At 34.7% G+C, this 20,271-nt stretch overlaps 1 protein-coding gene across 7 annotated transcripts in view; it reads right to left on the bottom strand.

Annotated features, from left to right (window-relative positions):
* The window catches only part of LOC110030571 (tRNA-dihydrouridine(20/20a) synthase-like), a 90,485-nt gene extending 72,700 nt beyond the window's left edge, over positions 1 to 17,785 (bottom strand). The window contains exons 1-8 of one of the 7 annotated variants that reach the window (XM_020733339.1): positions 17,707 to 17,785; positions 16,552 to 16,783; positions 16,346 to 16,472; positions 9,736 to 9,863; positions 9,582 to 9,651; positions 9,362 to 9,464; positions 8,471 to 8,588; positions 1,201 to 1,282 (exon numbers count right to left, since the gene is read on the bottom strand). In XM_020733339.1, coding sequence (XP_020588998.1) covers positions 1,201 to 1,282; positions 8,471 to 8,588; positions 9,362 to 9,464; positions 9,582 to 9,651; positions 9,736 to 9,863; positions 16,346 to 16,472; positions 16,552 to 16,751 — 828 coding nt within the window. In that variant the 5' untranslated portion in view covers positions 16,752 to 16,783; positions 17,707 to 17,785. The other 6 variants (XM_020733338.1, XM_020733337.1, XM_020733340.1 and 3 more) reach the window with 6 other exon arrangements.
* Positions 17,786 to 20,271: the final 2,486 nt, after the last annotated feature.

The following is a 20,271-nucleotide window of genomic DNA, read 5'->3' on the forward strand; positions in this document are numbered from 1 at the left end:
TCAATGGACATATTGTTCCATAAATCTTTTTCCTAAAAAGCAGGAACAAGAAAACGGGACACCGACACAGATAATTGAAAAAAAAAGGCAAATGTCATGGATACGTTTAAATATTTAATTATTTATTAATGTAAAGTGTATATTTTGTCATTATCCTTTATTAAAGACATCTATAATTTGTATTGTGAAACCTCATGTTTATGAAAATTAATTTTTAAAATAAGACTTATAATATGTTTCAAAAGAATTCCTCCAACTTATCAACTAAAATTCAAAATATCCTACTTTTTTAATTAAATAAGATAAAATTTAACTTTTAGAATTAGAATAAGTATGAATTTATAACCGTTAACTCATTCACGAGTGAAAAAAATATAAATTATCGCTTACAAAATTAAGACGGTTTTGAATCCACTTGGCTTCGGCAAATACAAATTTTAATGAAAGCATCACAAAGTTTGTGGGTATTTGGATCGGCCTCAAAAAACGGGTTTGACTCCTACTCATGTTGCAACAAAGGAAATTACAACTTCCGCTTTAGCGGGTGTAGGTTTGACTTTGATGAACAAAATATAACTACAATGCTCAATTTAGACGAATGCAACATGAAACTTTGATGCTCGGCTTCGACGAATATTGGATGCACTTTCGATACTCGATTTTGATGAATGTTAGAGAGAGCTTTGATATGACGAGAGAGGAGGCGGCTTCGACTATAATGTATAATTATGGTTATACATATATTTATAATTTTTTACATTTCATTGTCACCCAAATTGTGTTGAGCTCATATCTGATGTGGTGTCGAGGCTTATCCCTGATGTGTTTGAGCTCGAAAAAATTCAGACATATATTTTATAATGTCGGACAAGTGTTGGGATGTGTTAAATAAGTGTCGATATCTGATACGTGTCTGACATGGGTACGGCATAATTTTATAAGTGTCGGTGCTACATAGTCTTTCTCACCAAATCGGTATCTCAAACTATAAAGCAAAAGTAAACCATAACATAAATAGCTAAATAGGTGGCATAAGTAACATTGGTTATTAAAAAAAAGATCACGTGTTACGTATGATATTTAAAAAAAAGAAAGTGGCACATAAAGTTGAGAAAAAAATTCATGCAATAGGAAAGAAAGGGAGGAATTCCCAGAGTGGGTCCACCATAAATTAAAATCAAACCCTGATTTAATCTTTACCTGATTGACACAAGTGATGCCACCGTTTAGAGTGAACTGCAGTTCTGGAAAATCACGTAGTAGGGCAAAATAGTACTCGTATCTGTAGGTAAATATGTCAACCTTAAATTCTGGAAGGTGCTGTTCAGATAAAAACCTAAAAGATTACCTAGAAAGAGAAGCCAGAGTATGAAACTGAAGAAAACAAAGGAAGCACTCCTTCATGAAATTATTTCACATAAAAAATTTGCACTTCCCGTTTAATAAATCATGCAAACAACCACAAAAAAATAAATAAATAAATAAAAGAGCCGTGAACAATTAAAACAAATTTGAATATGCAATTCACATATTAAGGCATATTCAAGAGTTTTGTGAACAATAAAAAACAATATAAAACAATTTGAATATGCACTTTACATAATAAGGGCATAACAATTTGGCAAATCTTCAAACTTTCTACTTGGAAAAAAATAAAAATAGAATGATCAGTTTAAAGAACTGATTAGTCTCTAAAATTTGCAGTAAAACCTAACTATACTAGGATCTACTCATTTCTGACTATGAAATTTTAATCTTAAAATTTACTAACACAGTTTTAGTTTATGTAAGTATAAGTTTTATGGGCAATCCTTTTCTATCTCAACTCACTTTAAACTGAAACTGATTTCTGCGTACATAACATGGATAAACTCTTAATTCTCCTAAACCAATACAACAAAGAAAGAAACCAGCGAAATCCGCCAGAACAAGGGCATCAGAACATTAATTAAAAAGGATGAAAAAATGTAGAAAAAACTGGACTTCGCTTATCATAATTATTATTTGTAATGTTAGGAAAGGCTAATAAGTGCATTGTAAGAGGTACAGCATTATCAATAAACAGATTAGAGAGCACAAAAAGCTGAAGCTGAAAGTGAAAACTTCAGATCAGTATTCTAAGAAAGAAAAACAGCAAAAAGGAATGAAATGTGATTGAGTGGCCGAAAAAGAGCAACAAAGAGAATTACAATAACACTTCATGAGTGCAATCATATGGATAAGCAAAAGTTTGCTTATGGATTATTATCGACTAATTAAACTGTTATAGCATGACTTTGATGTTGAGTAAACTGTTATAGCATGACTTCGATGTTAAGTAAAGACGACGCTTTACTTTGTATTACTGAAGCGTCACCCCAATAGCAATTACAATAAATCACAAAGGAATTGTAAAAGAGATCAAACACCATGAAAAGGAGAACACTAACATTCACATGGTTCGACTCAAGCAAGCGTACATATATAAGAATGGAGAGATACTACCTACTAATAAAGATGCAACAATCATGTTATATAATAAAAATACACGCATCCACTCATCCCAAACTTGGATTACAACCGTACTCAACAAAGAAATAGAAAATCAATCCTCAAGTCCCATAAAACGATTAAGAGAAAAATATATTGGAAGAAATACAAAGAAAGAGAAATGAGGAAACACAAAAAAAAATTGCTCACTTCAAAAGTTCCTTAAAAAAAGACCATCATTTCATTGAGATGATACTTCGAGCCCCTGAAAACAAACTTCTTATGGTTTCCTTTATTTTTTCCCTCTTCTTAATTCCTTCAGATATTTCAAAAATATCAAAATTATGCCATGCTTCCTTAGCACATGCATTAACTTACACAGCCAACTATCCAACGCAATACAACCTAAGATAAGAATACGTGACATGTTTCAAGCTTTCACACGTTAATATATATCTCTGATATGAGTGGAGACTAATTTGATAAGCAAAAAGACAGAGCACCCGGTGCCTATGCGTCGGGTTGTGGGCACTTAAGCGTTCACTTGGGTGTTGCTCGAACAGACAAGTCGGCGCCTATGCGCCGGCTTTGGGCACATATGCTCCCATATAGGCGCTTGTTTCCCAAGAACTTGGTGCATATGTGCCAAGTTCGGGCGCCTATATGTCAGAAGCAATTGGTGTCGAAAATTGGTTGTTAATCCCGATTTCGAGCGGCGTAAGGTAGTGCTTGATGTATCTTCTTCGGTATTCTTCGACGTGATTTTTCCGTTGAATCGGAGAGGGAAATTTGTGAGCGAGTTTTGTAAGTTTTGTTGTGTTTAGAGAGAGAACTTGTGTGAATTCTTTGTAAAACTTTCTGAATTTCAAAGTAAAAATTTCTGATGGTGTGGTTCCGCGATTTTTTCACGTTCTCTTATTTTTCCACGTCAATTCTCGTGTGCTTATCTGGTTTCTTTGATTGTCCTTCTGTTTTAATTTCTACTCCACCTTTTTTATCGAATTGGTATAATTTCATCATTCTGCGGTGTGGTTTATTTTCTAATTGATCATAAATCCTGAAAAAATTGGGAATTCTTCGTTGTGTGATTCCTATCAACTGGTAACAGAGCGGGGTTCGATATGAGTGGGAGCAATGGTAGAAGAAACAATGTTCAAGTTGGAGAAGTTCAATGGGACGAATTTCATTTTCTGAAAGATGCAGGTAGAGGATTTGTTATATCAGAAAAAATTATACTTGTTACTATAAGGAATTACAAAGAAGTCTGTATTTATGTCTAGGGAGAAATGGGAATTGTCGGATCGAATGACACTTTCCACATCTGTTGCGTTCGACATTATGATGAGAAAGCTACAATAGATCCCATGGCAGCACTGGCCAAGATGTACGAAAAAACTTCTGCTTCCAATAAGGTTTTACTCATGAAGAAGTTATTCAGCATGAAGATGGTGGAAGTCAGTTCAATGGCAGAACATCTCAATAACTTTAACACTGTGACGACTCAGTTGTGTTCCATAGAGATCAAGTTTGATGATGAGGTCAAAGCATTGATGATACTATCTTCATTAACAGAAAGTCGGGATGCCTTGGTAAAGGCATTGAGTAGTTCTTCAGAGACTTTGAAGTTGAACTTCAATGATATCGTGAGTCTGATGCTAAATGAATAAGTTCGCAAAAAAGTAGTGAATGGTGAATCTTCAGGTTCTGCGTTGAATGCTGATAACAAAGGAATAAATCTGGGCAGGAATACAGACAAAGGCAGATCCAAGTCCAAGGAAAGCCCAAGTCAAGCATTGAAGAATGTTGGAACGGTGGTAAGAAGGGACATTTCAAAAGTACCGCAAAGCTCCAAGGAAAGTAGGTGGTGGACAGAAAGTTGTTACTATACTAATATCTCTACAGGTGAAATCTAAAGTGACTCTTGGTATTATCCCTAGTAAGTATTGAATCTTGGATAGTGAATTATGGTGCCCTTTTCATGTTTGCCCAAATAAAAAGGTATTTAAAAACTACACTCAGAGTGATCTAGAAAAAGTTTATTTGGGAGATAATAAGGCTTGCAATATAATAAGAAATGGCGATCTTGATATAATGTTGATGAGCAGTCTAAAGGTTTACTGAAGTTAGATATGTTCTAAATTTGAAGAGAAATCTCATCTCTGTGAGCCAGTTGGCAAAGTCAGGACCAGTAGCTACTTTCACAGGTGATTCATGGAAAATGACCATGAGGGCATTAGTGATGGCTCAGAGCATATTGAAAACACCCTTTATTTGATCAATAAAATGGTTGATTTCATTGATGTGGTTGGAACCAGGGTGGATGCAAGTTTGTGGCACCGTAAGCTTGGCTATATGAGCAAGAAAAGTATGATGTCCCTACTTTCGAATAATAAACTTCAGGGTTTGAAATTTGTTGATCTAGAATTTTTGTGAATGTTGTACATATGGCAAGTAGAAGAAATTTTTTTTCTCCAAAAGCAGGTTAGTGGTGAAATCAAAGAAACTAAAGTTAGTGCATATTGATTGATGTATGAGGTCCTACTCCATCCAGTTCAGTCCATTGGAGGTTCTCGCTATTTTGTCATGTTTATCAATGATTACACGAGAAAGGTATGGGCTTATTTCTTAAAGCAAAAATCTGATGTATTAAAAGTCTTTAAGAAATGGAAGCTTATGGTAGAAAGTAAGATAGGTTTGAAGCTGAAGTGTCTCAGATCAGATAATAGAGGTAAGCACCGATCAGAAGTTCGAGAATTTCTGCGACATAGAAGGGGTCAAGCATGAGTTCACTGTCCCAATGACACCGCAGCAGAATGATTTATTTGAGCGCATGAACAGAACAATCTGGGGCGTGCTAGGAGCATGAGGCTGCATGCAGGCTTGCCAAAACAGTTTTAGGCAAAAACAATTAATACTGCAGTTTATCCGATAAACTGAAATCCATCAGTACCTTTGAAGGAAAACTTACCTGAAAAAGCCTAGAGTGATAAAAAGGTATATCTATCTTATTTAAAAGTATTTGGGTGATTTGCATATGTGCATGTTGATGCAGGGTCCAAGGGCAAGCTTGACTCAAACTTTATCAAGTGCACCTTCCAAGGGCAAGCTTGAATCAAAATTTATCAAGTGCACCTTCATTTAATATGGCTCAGATGAGTTTGGGTACAAGTTTTGGGATTACCAGAATCAAAAATTCATTAGAAGCAGAGACGTCACATTCAAAGAAAAAGAGATGTACAAGGACGGGGTTCTCGAGATAGTCTATCAGCTACTTCTGAAGAATCCATATATGTTGAAATAGAAGATATCGGCGATTAAGAAGATGGAGAAAAAACAAATGCTCAACCAGAAGGAGCACTGGAAGTTCCTAAGTCGTCTGCTACAGAAGTGAAAAGATCCAGCAGTACACAGGTATTCTGCTCTTTAGACTATTTGTTACTACTTGAGTGATGAACCAGAGTGTTTTGAGGAGGTCACTCAAGTTGAAGATTCAATGGAGTGGGAGCTTGTGATGGATGAAAAAATGCAATCATTTAAGTCAAATCAAACTTGAGATTTGACGGTATTACCAAATGGCAAAAAAGCACTGCACAGGCTGAAAGAGGGGTCAGGAGATAGCAAGTGCTACAAGCCAAGCCTTCTTGTGAAGGGTTTCCAGCATAAGGAATGAGTGGATTACACAGAGATCTTCTCTCCAGTGGAAAAAAATGACGACTGTTAGGGTTGTGCTGAGTCTGGTGACAGAGGAAGATCTACATCTTGAGCAGATGGATGTTAAAACAGTTTTCTTACATGGAGATCCAGAGAATGAGCTATACATGATGCAACCACAAGGTTATTAGGTTTCAGGCAAAGCATGTTTGATCTGCAGATTGAAGAAGAGTCTCTAAGATTGAAGCAGGCCCTGAGACAATGGTACAGGAGGTTTGACAGGTTCATGTTAGACCACGAGGACATGAAGTATCAAGCATACCACTGTTGTTTCATCAAACATTTTGGTAACTTTATATTTTGCTTCTTTTGTACGTGGAAAACATGTTGATTGCAGGGGCAGATATAAAGAAAATTAGGGACTTGAAGAAACATTCATCAAGTGAGTTCGAGATGAAAAATTTTGGTCCAACCATAAAGATCCTCGGGATGAGAATCAACAGGGACAGGAGTGCAGGAACACTAAAGTTATCTCAGGCAGAGTATTTTGAGAAGATCCTAATGAGATTCAACACGAGTGAGGCGAAACCAATCAGCACTCCCTTAGGTAGTTATTGAAACTATCTAAGCAGCTATCACCTAACTCTGAAACAGAACAAGCACAGATGGAGACAACTTTGTATGCTTCAGTACTTGAAAGTTTAATGTATGTAATGATTTATATCAGGCCAGATATGCATATGCAGTGGGAGTGGTCAGCAGGTATATAGGCAATCCAAGCAAGCATCATTGGGAGGAGTTAAAGTGGATTCTCAGGTAATTGAGGGAAACAGTCAACAGGGTACTTTGTTATGGAAGTGCAAGGATCAATCTACAGGGATTCATAAATTCAAATTTGGCGAGAGATGTGACAGTAAAAGAAGTACAACGGGGAATATCTTCAAATTGGGGAGCACAACGGTGAGTTGGGTTTCTAGGTTGCAGAAGATCGTTGCATTTTCTACTACAGAGACTAAATATGTTGTTATTATTGATGCCAGCAAGGAGATGATTTAGCTACAGAATTTCATGGCAGAATTGGGCAAGAAGCAGAAATTGGAAGGCTCTACAATGATAGTATGAGAGTGATTCATCTTGCTAAGAATTTCATGACAAAACACATCCAGCTCGGGTATCATTTCATTTGATCTCTTATGGAAGATACACAGTTATGTCTGGAAAAGGTACGTACAACTGAGAATCATGCGGATATGTTGACAAAGATGGTGACTGTTGAGAAACTGAAGTTATGTTTGGCTTCAGTTGGGTTTCATGCAGGTTGAGATAGGGGTGAGTCACACCAAAGTACGTGACCACAGCACGTGACTATGAATGTGATGCAGATGAGGTGCACGTACAGAGGATTGGTGCTCAGTACAATCAATCTCCAAGTGGGATATTGCTATGAGTGAAGACTAGTTTGGTGAGCAGCAGGACAGTGACGAGTTGTGGGCACACCGCTTACGTGCTGCTCGAACAGAGAAGTCAGCTCCTATGTGCCTGCTTTGGATGCATATGCGCCCATATAGGCGACTATTTCTCGAGAGCTTGGTGCGCATAGGCGCCAAGTTCGGACACCTATGCGCCAAGAGCGATCGGAGTCGGGAATTAGTTTTTAATCCCGATTTTGAGTGGCGTAAGGTAGGGTTCGATGTATCTTCCTTAAAATATTCTTTAATGATCATCCCGGTAAATGTGAGGAGTGCCGAAGAAGTTGATTTTCGTGTTTCAGCGTGATTTTTGAGTCGAATCGGAGGGAGAAGATTGTGGAGAGAGTCCTCTTGTAAGTTTTGTGTTGAAAGAAAACTTGTGTGAATTCTTCGTAAAATCTTCTGAATTTCATAGTGAATATTTTTGTAGTGTGGCTCCGTAATTGTTTCCCATTTTCGGGTTTTTTCACGTAAATTCTCGTATGTTTATCTTGTTATTTTGCTTATCCTTATGTTTTAATTTTTGTTCTGATTTTTTATCGAATTGGTGTGATCTCATAATTCCGCGGTATGGTTTAATTTCTAATTGATCGTAAGCCCCGATAAAGTTCGGAATTGTTCGTTGTGTGATTTCTATCAATCTCACCATGTGATTTGTGTATGGATAGTAAGTCAACATCTAACACATTTCAAACTTCAATACGAAAAGTTTTGTCACAGTATGATTCATTCATAATATTGAGTTAAAAATAACCATTTGACAAACAGAATAAACCATGAGAGATTCAATATAAAACTGAATCATTTGATTTCATGAATCAATCTTTTACAAGGAAGAAAAATAATTGCAAGTTGAATTAACAATACCATATTTGACATACTTCAAAGGAGGAATCTTCCGATTTTGGGCAGGACTATAACCGCTGAGTAATGCCTTCCGTGCATGTATGATAAAATGCTTCGTGGGTGACAGAGAAGAAACTATAGATATGAAGTCGCCTGATAAAAGAACAAATAAATCAAAAGGTGTGGCTAGGACTAACTCTTAGTCATTAAAATAGTTGAAAAAATCAAATGAAAACATTGAAGTACAATAATCATGATCAATGTTATCAAAGAAAAAAAATTTAGAAATCTGACAATAATTGCTAACAGACCTCATCCACCTAAAAAAAACCCAGAAATAGACAGGCCATTGGAGCCTCATAAAATGAGACACCCAAAAGGCATAGGAGGCATTATATGACTTGAAAGAAATAGAAGTAATAAAATTTAAGGCAAAAATAAATTATTTTATAGCAATATAAGTACTTTCAAAAGTCCTCTTGGAAAAGAACTCTTGTTTTGCATGAATATGAGAAATCTTTAAAAATTTTGTGCTACTCTGTATCATATTTAAGTTTCAATAGTTCCAAGGAAAAAAAGTACTGGTCGTCAAGGTAGAAAGCAACATTTTAAATAAATTGGTACTGTAAAATACATAATTTAAATATTCGTGATTACAACAACACCTGAATTTTGAAGATTTAAGGTAGAAGATAAACACCATGATTACTTCAAAAATGAGAAAGCTCTAGAAACAACCTAAGCTAGGGATACACTGCAATTTTTATTTAGAGTACAAAAGTTTAATTGTTTAAGACTATTTATAAAATCAAGAAGAATGCCCTAAAATTAATTTTTCCTATTCAGAGAGATCCTGAAAGGAAATAATAAAAGAAATGTGGTAAAACCAACATAGAAAAATAAAATGGACTGAAATGATGTCTTACAGAGTTCATTATATGAATCACAATCATCAACCCCTATTCTGCATTTGACACTAACAGGAACGTCAGAATTGGCAGCAATAGCAGACATAGCTTGACCAACAAGCTTCGACAATGCAAACAAGAATTTTAAATCAAGAAGAAGAGATAGTGAAGATAAAACAGATAGGAGACATAATTAGCTTTTTACAAGCCTTAGAATTTCTCAAGTTAAACACCAAACCTTTGGATTGAACATAAGGCGTGCACCAAAGCATCCATGGCCAGCGACTTTTCCACTGGGACACCCGCAGCTGATAAAATTATGGGAATAAATTTAAGAATGTAAGAAAAGGCACATGATGGTAAGAAATGGTACATTTAGAAGGTTCACCAACTTCAAGTTGATTTCATCATAAGAGTATAAGTTGGCAAGTTCAGCAGCTTTTGCCAAGTTCTCCAAGTTGCTTCCCCCAATCTGGAGAACAATTGGGTGTTGATCTGGGGAGAATGCCAAGAACCTGTTCTGAAAATTTGAACAGAAATTAAAAAAATAAACATAGGATCAATAAATAAATATCTTTCTACAAATATGTATATTTAACAGTTTTAGAATATGGAATACAACAATAACAAGCCTTTATCCCACTAAGTGGGGTCGACTATATTAATTGTTTTTCTTCATTGTGTCCTATTGAGTGTCATTTTTTCTTTAAGAATATGGAGTAAGGTGCATAATAGAGTTGTTAAATATTTCAAATCATCAACACCGCTTGCCTTATCATGCCACTAGACCCTTCTGTTAACTGCGAACTACTTGAAATAAGATTAATCAGACAATACTGAATGAATCCATGGCTTTTGTTCTGCTTTCCAGTTAAATTTCAAACCAATGCAGACACCATTCAAAACTGCTAAGATATCAACCTCTTTCAAAATGCATCAACTTCATACTATTCACTAGAAGAAGTTCATACTTCATTTCCAGCTCACTAATAGTAGCCTGCTCTCCCTAGGGATTTTGTGATAAGCCTTAGCTTTCCATTGTAAACATCAAAAATTTGGTATTGCTCCACTAAAACAAGTTTCAAAATGATACCTTGACCATTCAATGAGATCACTTTAGTCTCAGGGCCTATAAAAGTGTCAAATTAGTCTTCAAACCTTTTAGCAGGGACCAAAATAGTCCAATATTTAAAAAGTCTGGGGAATCCCAATAAATGTTAATAGGAGGGATTCCCCTTTGTGGAAAAATAAAAATAACATCTCTATTGCTAAAATGTTGTATTCAAGCATGCATAACTTTGATGATTGGAAATGGGGAAACATGATTTGGGATGCTTTTCAATCCCCATCTATCTCTTTTTTTCTATGGCATTTTCACAAGTTGTTACCATTTGATGATATTTTAAAGCTAAAAAGTTTGAGGTTCTCAATGTAATTTGTGTAAAGAGGCAGAGGAGAATGAATTGCATTTATTTTTAAATTGCCCTTTAGCTAAGGATGTGTGGTTCCAATTAGGGAGGCATTTTGGTGTTTTTATCTACTCATGGAATTCAGTGGAAGAATTATTTTTTGCTTGGAAGCCTATTTTTTATAAAGAAATTCGTTTTTTTTTTCCTTTGATGGTTCTTTGGTTTCTTTGGAGAGCTTGAAACAATTCCAAATATGTGATATCCAATAGCTCTCCTAGTGTGACTGTGACTAATATATTATCTTATTTTGCTAAAGCTAGCAAATGTTTAGCAACATCAATTACCTTGACTAATCCAAGAGAGGGTAGGAGGCTGACGTTAATAGGTTGGCAGCCCCCTTTTTGTGGTTGGGTTAAGGTTAATATTGATGGGAGCTGGACCGATAAAAAGGATGGTGCTGGTGGTGTTTTTAAAAAACAGTTGGGGCAATGTTTATGCTATTTTTCTTCTCCTATTAATGTTGCTTCTTCCATTGAAGCAGAAGGTTGGGTTGTGCTGCTTGCTCTTTCTATTGCAAGAATTTTTAATTGGCCACAACTTCAAATAGAAATTGATTCTACACTTATCTTAGACTATATAGCTAAGAAAAAGAAGCCTTAATGAAACTTATTTTCTTGTTTAAACAGAATTTGGAATATTATTGAGTCTCATATGCTAAACATCACTTGGAGTTTCATTTACAGGGAGAGAAACTCACCAACTGATTGGTTGGCTAAGAGGGGGCATCCGGGTGTGGATGTTGGTATACTACCTCCCAGAGAACTCAAAATTTTACTTCATGGTGACCTTCTGGACCTTCCTTACATCAAAAATTAATTTTCTATTTGGATTTAGTGGTTCTATGGGCAGTGCTATTCAAATAAGGTTGTATTTAGTTTCATTTATGTGTTTTTACTTTGCATGTTGTTTACCTAGAATCTGGAAAGTTTTATTTGGACACAAATACGCGGTTCGGTTTGAATGCATTCTTCACTCAAATAAAAAACCTGTTATGTAGCATGCTGGGAGAATTGACACTTTGTTGTGATAAATCCAAACTGTTTTGGATTAATTATTACAGATTTTATTTTACTGTCAAAATTTTTCTACTGCTATTGTCTCTGTGTGCTTTGTATTATCTCGGTAGGATTGTTGTATCTTGGATGGAATTAACCTCTTTGATTTTTTACTAGTTCAGCTAATTATTAGATGCTTACATTCTCAATATGCATTATGACTAGCTGGAAGCCCGAAGAGATATGCTCAGTTTTGCTTTGGATATATTTCTCATCTTTGGTTATCTCAAGCTACTGTTTTTTCAAGCTGTAACAGGCAATGTTAATGCTGGAGATAAAGTGTTTTGGCTTATTTAGTTGGTGACTGGCTCTTTTGTTTAGATGCAGGCATTTTGTTGTGTTTATTACATCTTTTCTTTACTTCCATATAATCTTCCACTTGCTACTATTTGTTTTTTTATTTTCTGTATTGGATAGTTTCATCTTGGATAATTAGCATTTATTGGATTACTTGAGCTTGACAGCTATGGATTAATGAAGAATTTATGGGTTCAGCTTCGCCAAACACATTGGAAGCCATGTTTGTTGTATACTGGATGAAATTAGCATTTGTTGGTTTCATGAGTTCAGCTGGTTGGTATATGGATGAATTTTTTGGATCATCTTCTTCATACATTCTTGATTGAGGTCGAATTGGTTCATTACAAACTTATATTATGCTTGCACAAATCCGGATGCATTGGTTTGCTTTGGAAACTTTTGATTGTTCTAGAGAATTTGTTTGGATTGATATAGCTTTCTTTTTTTGGCTATGAAGATTCATTTGAAATGTTTACCTTCGTATGCTTGGGAGTGCAACTGGGATAACTACTACATAAGCATTGCTTCGCTGATATCTTCAAATCTTTTCTTCCTAGGCTTGTTGATTTCTCTTTATAAGCTTATTTTAATATTTTTTCATACTTTTGGCTCCTGAAATTTGGAGTTTCTGTTTTCTTTTTTAGCTGGGTCAGGCATCCATTTGTTGGTCCTATAGAACTATCTTTCTGTATTATCATCTTTAATAATATATTTATCCACAGACTTGTCTATATATATATATATATATATCGTGACCACAGAATTTGAACTTATGCACCTTGTTGGGGAGTGAAAAATTGAACTATTAGATGGGAGACACATTCTTATTCAAATTAATAATAAAGAAGATTATACACACTTATTTGCTAGAAGGTAAATCTGAATTGATAACAGAGCAATGAAGATTCTGAAATTGTCTGTGGATTTTGACCCATAGACGGAACCCTCAATCATTTCGGTTTGTATTCGTCTTCCTGGTCTGAAATTTCATTATTTTTCTTAAAAAGTGTTGTATTTTATTATCTCAGCTTATGGTAAGCCACTCAAGATGGACATTCATACTTTTAATCTTTCTCGTCCATCTGAAGCTAGAGTACTTGTAGAAAGAGACATTATTTATTCCGCTTCTGATGAAATTTGGTTGGGCACACAACATCATGGATATTGGCAGAAGGTAGAGATTGAGCATTTTCCTTCGTATTGTTTGAACTATTGTATGTTCGATGTATGTTCGACCATATGTTCGACCACTCCAGTTCTCAGCATCATGGATATTGGCAGAAGGTAAAAATTGAGCATTTTCCTTCATATTGTTCGAACTGTCGTATATTCGACCACTCCAGTTCTTAATGTCATCATCTACATCCCCACCTCAGACCAAAAAAGCACCCACCTCAGACCAAAAACCAAAAAAGCAAAGTACTCCGCTAGAGGCAGTGATTCCAACTCCTTCTAATCAGCTTCAAGTTATTGACACTATCGATCATCAAAAGTATACACCTGAAGATGTCATTCTTCCCGTAGGCAATATATCAACCATTCAGTCTTCACACATTGTTATAGCTCTCTGTCTTTGGAACCTCCTATCATGGAGGCGAGGGAGATTCTTCAAACTCTGTCTGCACTTAGACCTATCACTGATATTACAGGTGAAAATACCTTTGTTGCTTCACCTTTGTTGCTTCACTACCACCTGTTGCTTCACTACCACCCCATCAGATCGAGAAAGATGGCAATGCTACTCAGACTCAGGGGGTCCTACACCTGTCCAGTCACCTTTGGACCAATCCATTGATCAAATGAGTCAATCCTCAGATGAGGAATGGCAGGTCTACACATCCAGGAGGAAGGAGAAGAATAGAGACATACTTGAACTCAGAAATCTGATGGATGATATTTTAGTTACTTGGGGTAATGGTACGCACCTTACCAATTTGTTAGTTGGCTCCCTTCCGAGAACTAGAGGCAGAGGAAGAACTAAAGTAGGACGTCCCTAGCACCTTTGCACCTGTTAGTGGATTTTTAGTTTTTTTATCTTTATTTCTTTAGGTTTTTGTGTGTGTTGTATATTGTGTGAGTTTGGTCTTCTTTTAGGTCATCTCATACAACCTATTTGTACATTTTTTTCTTTAATATATTAGTCCTTGGACTTTTTAATATATATATATAATATATATCCGCTGCTCGTGATCAAAGCCACTGCTCCTGTTATTCCACTGCAACGGAACTCGCAATCGAAGCAGGCGTTCATGCGCTCTCCTTTGCGGCCATTAATCACAACCGAAGTAGCCTGCTTGAAGTGTTGTTTTTCCACATGTTCAAACTCACAATCATAACCGCTACAAGCATGTTCTCTCATGACAACCATAAAGACAACAAATAACAAAATCACCATAGCACCCCAACAGATGTATTAACCACAAAATCACTAGCAGTGGTCCCAACTCAAGAACCACAACTCATATTAAAAGTGGTTATGCATAGTGTCCCTTTTGCGGTTTTTATACTCATCGTCCTCTATACATTTTGTTAAAGAAGAACTACTTCCACACGAAATTTGTGAGAAAGCTCCAAGGTAAGAGAGACGAAGTTTCCTTCCCTTCTTCTCAAGTCTTCATGGTTTTAGAGCATTCTCAATATTGTGTTCACTTCATTACCTCATCGTCACCAGACCTGATATCGCCTATGCATTTAATCAGTCGTGCCAACAGACGTGCCAACACATGCAAATGCTAACAGAAGCACATTTTGCCTATTTCACCCATCTTCTTTGCTACCTAAAGGGCACTATTAATTTTGGCTTGCAAATAAATCTTAGGAGCTTAAAATTACACTCATATGCTGATGCAGTTTGGGCTAAAGATCACACTGATAGGAAATCCCACATACCTATCTCTTGGATAGTTAAGAAATAGACGACCGTGTGAAGTCCTCCTTTGAAGCTGAGTATCGAGCCTAAGTCACTGCCACCACCAATATTATCTGGTTACGAAGACTCCTATAAGAATTCGGCATATCTTCATCTGTACCTACACCATTACATCGTGACAACGTATCGGCGATCTCCCTTGCCAAGAATCCAATCTTTCATGCGAGAACTAAACACATTGAGATAGATCTTTATTTTCTTCGCCATCATATCAGTGCCAACACCATTACTCTGCATTACATACCATCCAAGGACCAAACAGCGGATATACTCACAAATATACCTCCCAAAGGCCAATTCCAGTTGCTTGGACGGGGGGTATTAACCACAAAACCACTAGCAGTGGTCCCAACTCAAGCACCACGCCTCATGTCAGAAGTGCTTATGCATAGTTGTCCCTTTTATGGTTCTTATACTCATCGTCCTTTGGACATTTTATTAAGGAAGAATTACTTCCACATCGTATTGGTGATAGAGCTCTAAGGTAAGAGAGCCAAAACTTCCTTCCCTTCTTCTTCTCAAGTCGTTAAGATGAAATGAAACATACATGAATTTAATATGAAATAAAACGTGACAAAAGCTAATCACTACCCTTTGAATAGATCTTATCAAAGAAGGATGGACAGCCAATGATATTTTTGCAGTAACATGTCATTGAAAACGATAACCATGATTAAATAACAAACATAATCATATAGAATAGACATGACTGAATTATTAAACTCTAAAAGTAGCATTCCAATTTTCCATCAACTCCCAGTGAAACAGACAAAAGCAAAAAAACTCTACACCCGAGCTTAAAAAAAAAAAGACTTCCTTGCATTAAGTAGGTTTACCGAGTATTAAAAAATTTGTGCATAAAATGAGCATAGTACAACTGACAAGTTTATTATGGCCCTTCTTGCAGATTACTTGTGCAAACTCTTTAGTACTAATATTCTTTATTTTTTGTGAAGAAAATAATTATGCTTGAAGTAACGCAATAGTGTTTATAATCTAACCTTCCTCTCTACAAGTTTAAGAGCACAGAAACCTCCTATGCAGAAATAAGAGGCATAAACAGATAATCATAATTTAACAAGTACATTCAAGGGATTTGAACTCAAAAGTCCCTTAAAAAAAGAGCAACCACTTGGTTGCACGCTCAATGGCTACAATTACTAATATTAAACAAGACTGCCTCTTTAAATTATGTATATTCTATGAATAATACCCACCATTAGTTTGAGAACACTGATGGATCCCTTACCAAATTATGTTTTTGATGAATAATTGTCTCCGCCACAACCATTTCAGTGTAAAGCCATGCATGATTTGATATGAGGCGGACAAGAGTCCTAAAATGATTATCTGTCCAGTCCATCATTGGAGCGACACTAGAGAAGAGAAACTTGGTTCAAATAGCCAGATATCATGCAAGAATATATTGCTGTATTTTGGTCTAAAATGATTCACCTGAACCAAGGAGGATGATTCTTACCACCAAGACACCATGTTTCTGCATTAATTCCTAGTTCCTGCTTTAAAGATTGAACTCGACAAAAATGAGCAGGGGCATCATGAAGCATACTAATGGACTTCCGATATGCTGCAGCATTTCCATGGTACATAGAAATCGGTGTATAAAACAATGTAGCATGCATTGCTTTCTTCATGATGACTTGGTCAGAAGCATGTTCCACTAAAGCTGCATAAAAAAATGAACTCACATAAATATTGATAAGGACTGATCTAATCACTTCAACTTTTAACATCTTACAATGAAGTTTGGCAAAAAATCATCAAGTTGTGATCTTTTTTACGCCCTGAATATATCTCATTCCCATATTTTTTAAGAGATAGACACATTTGAAATTCTTTCACGAGGTAAATATCTTGAGGTGGGATAGCTAGAGTCTACATTGCACAAACACGTATATGACAAATTTAGGAAACATTACAAAATCAGTATGATAAATTCGCTGCAGGTCTGAATATGTCATACGCTTCTAACTTGAGTGGACCACTTCATTGGTTAAATGAATGATATGGGTTCTATTCCATGTCACAACATCACAAAGAGAACAAAAATGCTGTATTAGATATTTTAACAAACAACTTTAAGGCAGTTTCAGAACCGACACAGCAACATTTTGCATTCACGTGAAATTTTCACATTCACGTGGAATTTTCACCATTAAGCAAAAGTACTATCACCATGCGTATGTTTCAAAAACATGGAAAGTCTCTCAAAGTTCTTGAGCTTCATAGTTACGTCCTAATATTGTCCTAATATGCCACAATGTGTAATCTATCAATTCTAAATGCAGGAAATTGAGGGCAGATGTGTATTTTGGTCAGCAAGGAAGAAACAGAATATCCAAAAAGCACGAAAATAAATTCATAAGGCACGAATTAAAGCAAGATAGATTGGTAAGCCTTGAGCAATGAATCTTATTATCAGGCAATGAAAAAAATACTAAAAAGCGAAAAAATAAATATGTAAGCCATGCATTTAAGCGAGGTAGGCCTCGAGCAATGAATCTTATAATCGAAGTGAAGCATGGAAAGGAAGATGACAACTATTAGGGTTTATAGGGCTGATCAATCTACGTCACTTGAATGGGTTACCAAGCTACTTTTCTCCAGAAAAAATTGTCCGACAGAGGATAAAGCGAGTACACCCTGAGAGTTGAGAGGAATAAAATACTTGGGAAGCGTATGCATCCAGAAAAAATATTACATAAGAACTCCACATGTGATGTGAGTTATTTCGTAGTCTAATGAAGTTATGTTGTGGAGGTGATTGATTCGGTAACATAAGAAATATTCTCCTCGTATTATTTAGATATTTTTGTATATTATTCAGGTGTTATTATATTCTGAGAATATTTTTGATGTTATTTGATGTTATAATAACACAATAAATACTTGAATAACACACAATAACACATGAATAACACATAATAACATCTGAATAATACTGGAGGAATATTCTCTTGTGTTACCACAGATTTTTTTTTCTTCTACGTGGCATGATTTCATTGGACTCCGCGTGTAACTCTATGTGCAGAGTCCTCATGTAATATTTTTTCCTTCATCTATATATTATGTGCGGTGCTTAAAAAAATCTTATTTAAAGATAGATTTTAAATATTACAATATAATATAATGATTATTATTAATAGGATGTAATATTTTATACACCTAACACTTCATTTATTCTTTTCAAAAAAAAAATTAATTTAGATTATATATATAATTATGGGTTTGTTTATGGAAGTTACGGCTTTTTTTAAGAGTGATTATCAAATTATTATGGCAAAAAAAATTATCCTTTTCTTGAAATTTGTTAATATTTTTTTAAAATCAAACAATAATTTTTTTTCCAAAGTTATCACACTTTAGCATATCTATTTATAAGAAAATGGCTTCTCATCATAAAAATTTTTAAAAACCAATAAAAAAAAATCAGTAACCAAATAAGACGTGGCAATAATTTGAATAGAAAATAGTAAAAAAACTGCCCCTGACTGCCCTAACATATATAAAATATATTATTGTTAATAGATATATCTTTAAAAGTTTCTTTCTCGAATATTATTTTAATATTATCATTGTCATGTTATGGCATAAAGATTGTCTTAAAGTTCCAAAATAAATGCATTAATGTTTGATATATCAAATTTTCCTTTAGCAACCTAAAAGCCCATTTATAAGTGTACATAACCCATGTTGGACATGTAGCATGAACAACAAAAGGGTTTATCATAAAAGATGTATCAAATGATCATTGGATTAACACTCGATATACTGTAGAAAATTACTAAACAAGTAAAAAACCTTTTTTTTTCTTATGAATTCCTTTATTGACAAATATGGTGTGATATAAGAAATTGAGGGTTCTTGAAACATGGTTGGAGTTAAAAAAAAAAAAACTGCATTGTTATTCTTGCATCTTGAAACACCATGTAGATTTTCATCATAGATGTCAATTGTGTAGAGATTTTAGTATCTTGGACAATATGTTTTTATTGTCATGACCATGTCCAACAACTCAAAGAGCCAAGGAAGAAAGCATGATCGTGTCAAAAGAGAAAAATTGTTCATATATGCTCAATCTATTATTTATAATTTTAACATACTTAATGATAAATACATCATATATGAACACTTCACAACTCCTAGCATACCTTAGATGTATATGCATTTCATTGAATAATTTTTAAAAAACACATAACAAACAACAACATCATCCCACTTATTAAAGTGCAAAAAAAAATCTCAATTTTTCACATGCTTGCAAAACGAAATCAAAAGGACTAGATTCATAAAAAATTTAATAAATTAAGAATTTGGTGAGGATGATATGATTTGAAATTCTTATATTTTTAAGGCATATAAAGTTGTCCAGTTCTATATCTTAGATTTTGAAGCCAATGACCATGCGATAAATATTATCAATATATTTCAAATTTATAAACCTTTAATAACAATAAAAAAATAAAAATCTTATATAGATCATTAAGAACTATTGCAAGACAACGAAATAACTCAATTTCTCTCACATTGGTCCTCAACAAAGTATTTCATGTTCCAAATCTTGTAGTCAACAACCACCTCAACACTTTGCCGCCAATTATTGGTGATATGTTTTAGTGGCTAAGAAGAATTTGGGCTTCATTCAACTTCATTTAGGCTCCACACGAGCTTCAAAACTCTCCCAATCACTTAAATATATAATGTGCCTTCATGGATATATTATATGTAGGTCTACAAAAAATATTATTAAAAAAAAAAGATTTTAAATATTAAAACATAATAATTATTTTTAATAAAATGTAATATTTCATGTGTTTAACACTTCATGGATTCCTTAAAAAAAAATTGACTGACTTAAACATAAATTTTATTAAATATATAAGTATGAGTTTGTTTGGGAAGCTATAATTTTTTAAAAAAGTGATTATTAAATTATTACAAGGAAAATAACTTCTTTGATATTTGTTGATAGTTTCATAAATTTAAAATTTTATTTGGGAAAAAAGACAAATAATTTTTCTACAGTTACCACGCTTTAGTAGATATGTTTGTAAAAAAAGACTTCTATCATAAAATATTTTAGAAAGAGACAAAAAAATAGCAATCAAATGAGGTGTGGCAACAATTTGAAAAACAAATAAATGAAAAATTGTC

This window comes from Phalaenopsis equestris, unplaced genomic scaffold, assembly GCF_001263595.1.
Source record: "Phalaenopsis equestris unplaced genomic scaffold, ASM126359v1 Scaffold000741, whole genome shotgun sequence".
Classification (NCBI taxonomy): domain Eukaryota; kingdom Viridiplantae; phylum Streptophyta; class Magnoliopsida; order Asparagales; family Orchidaceae; genus Phalaenopsis; species Phalaenopsis equestris.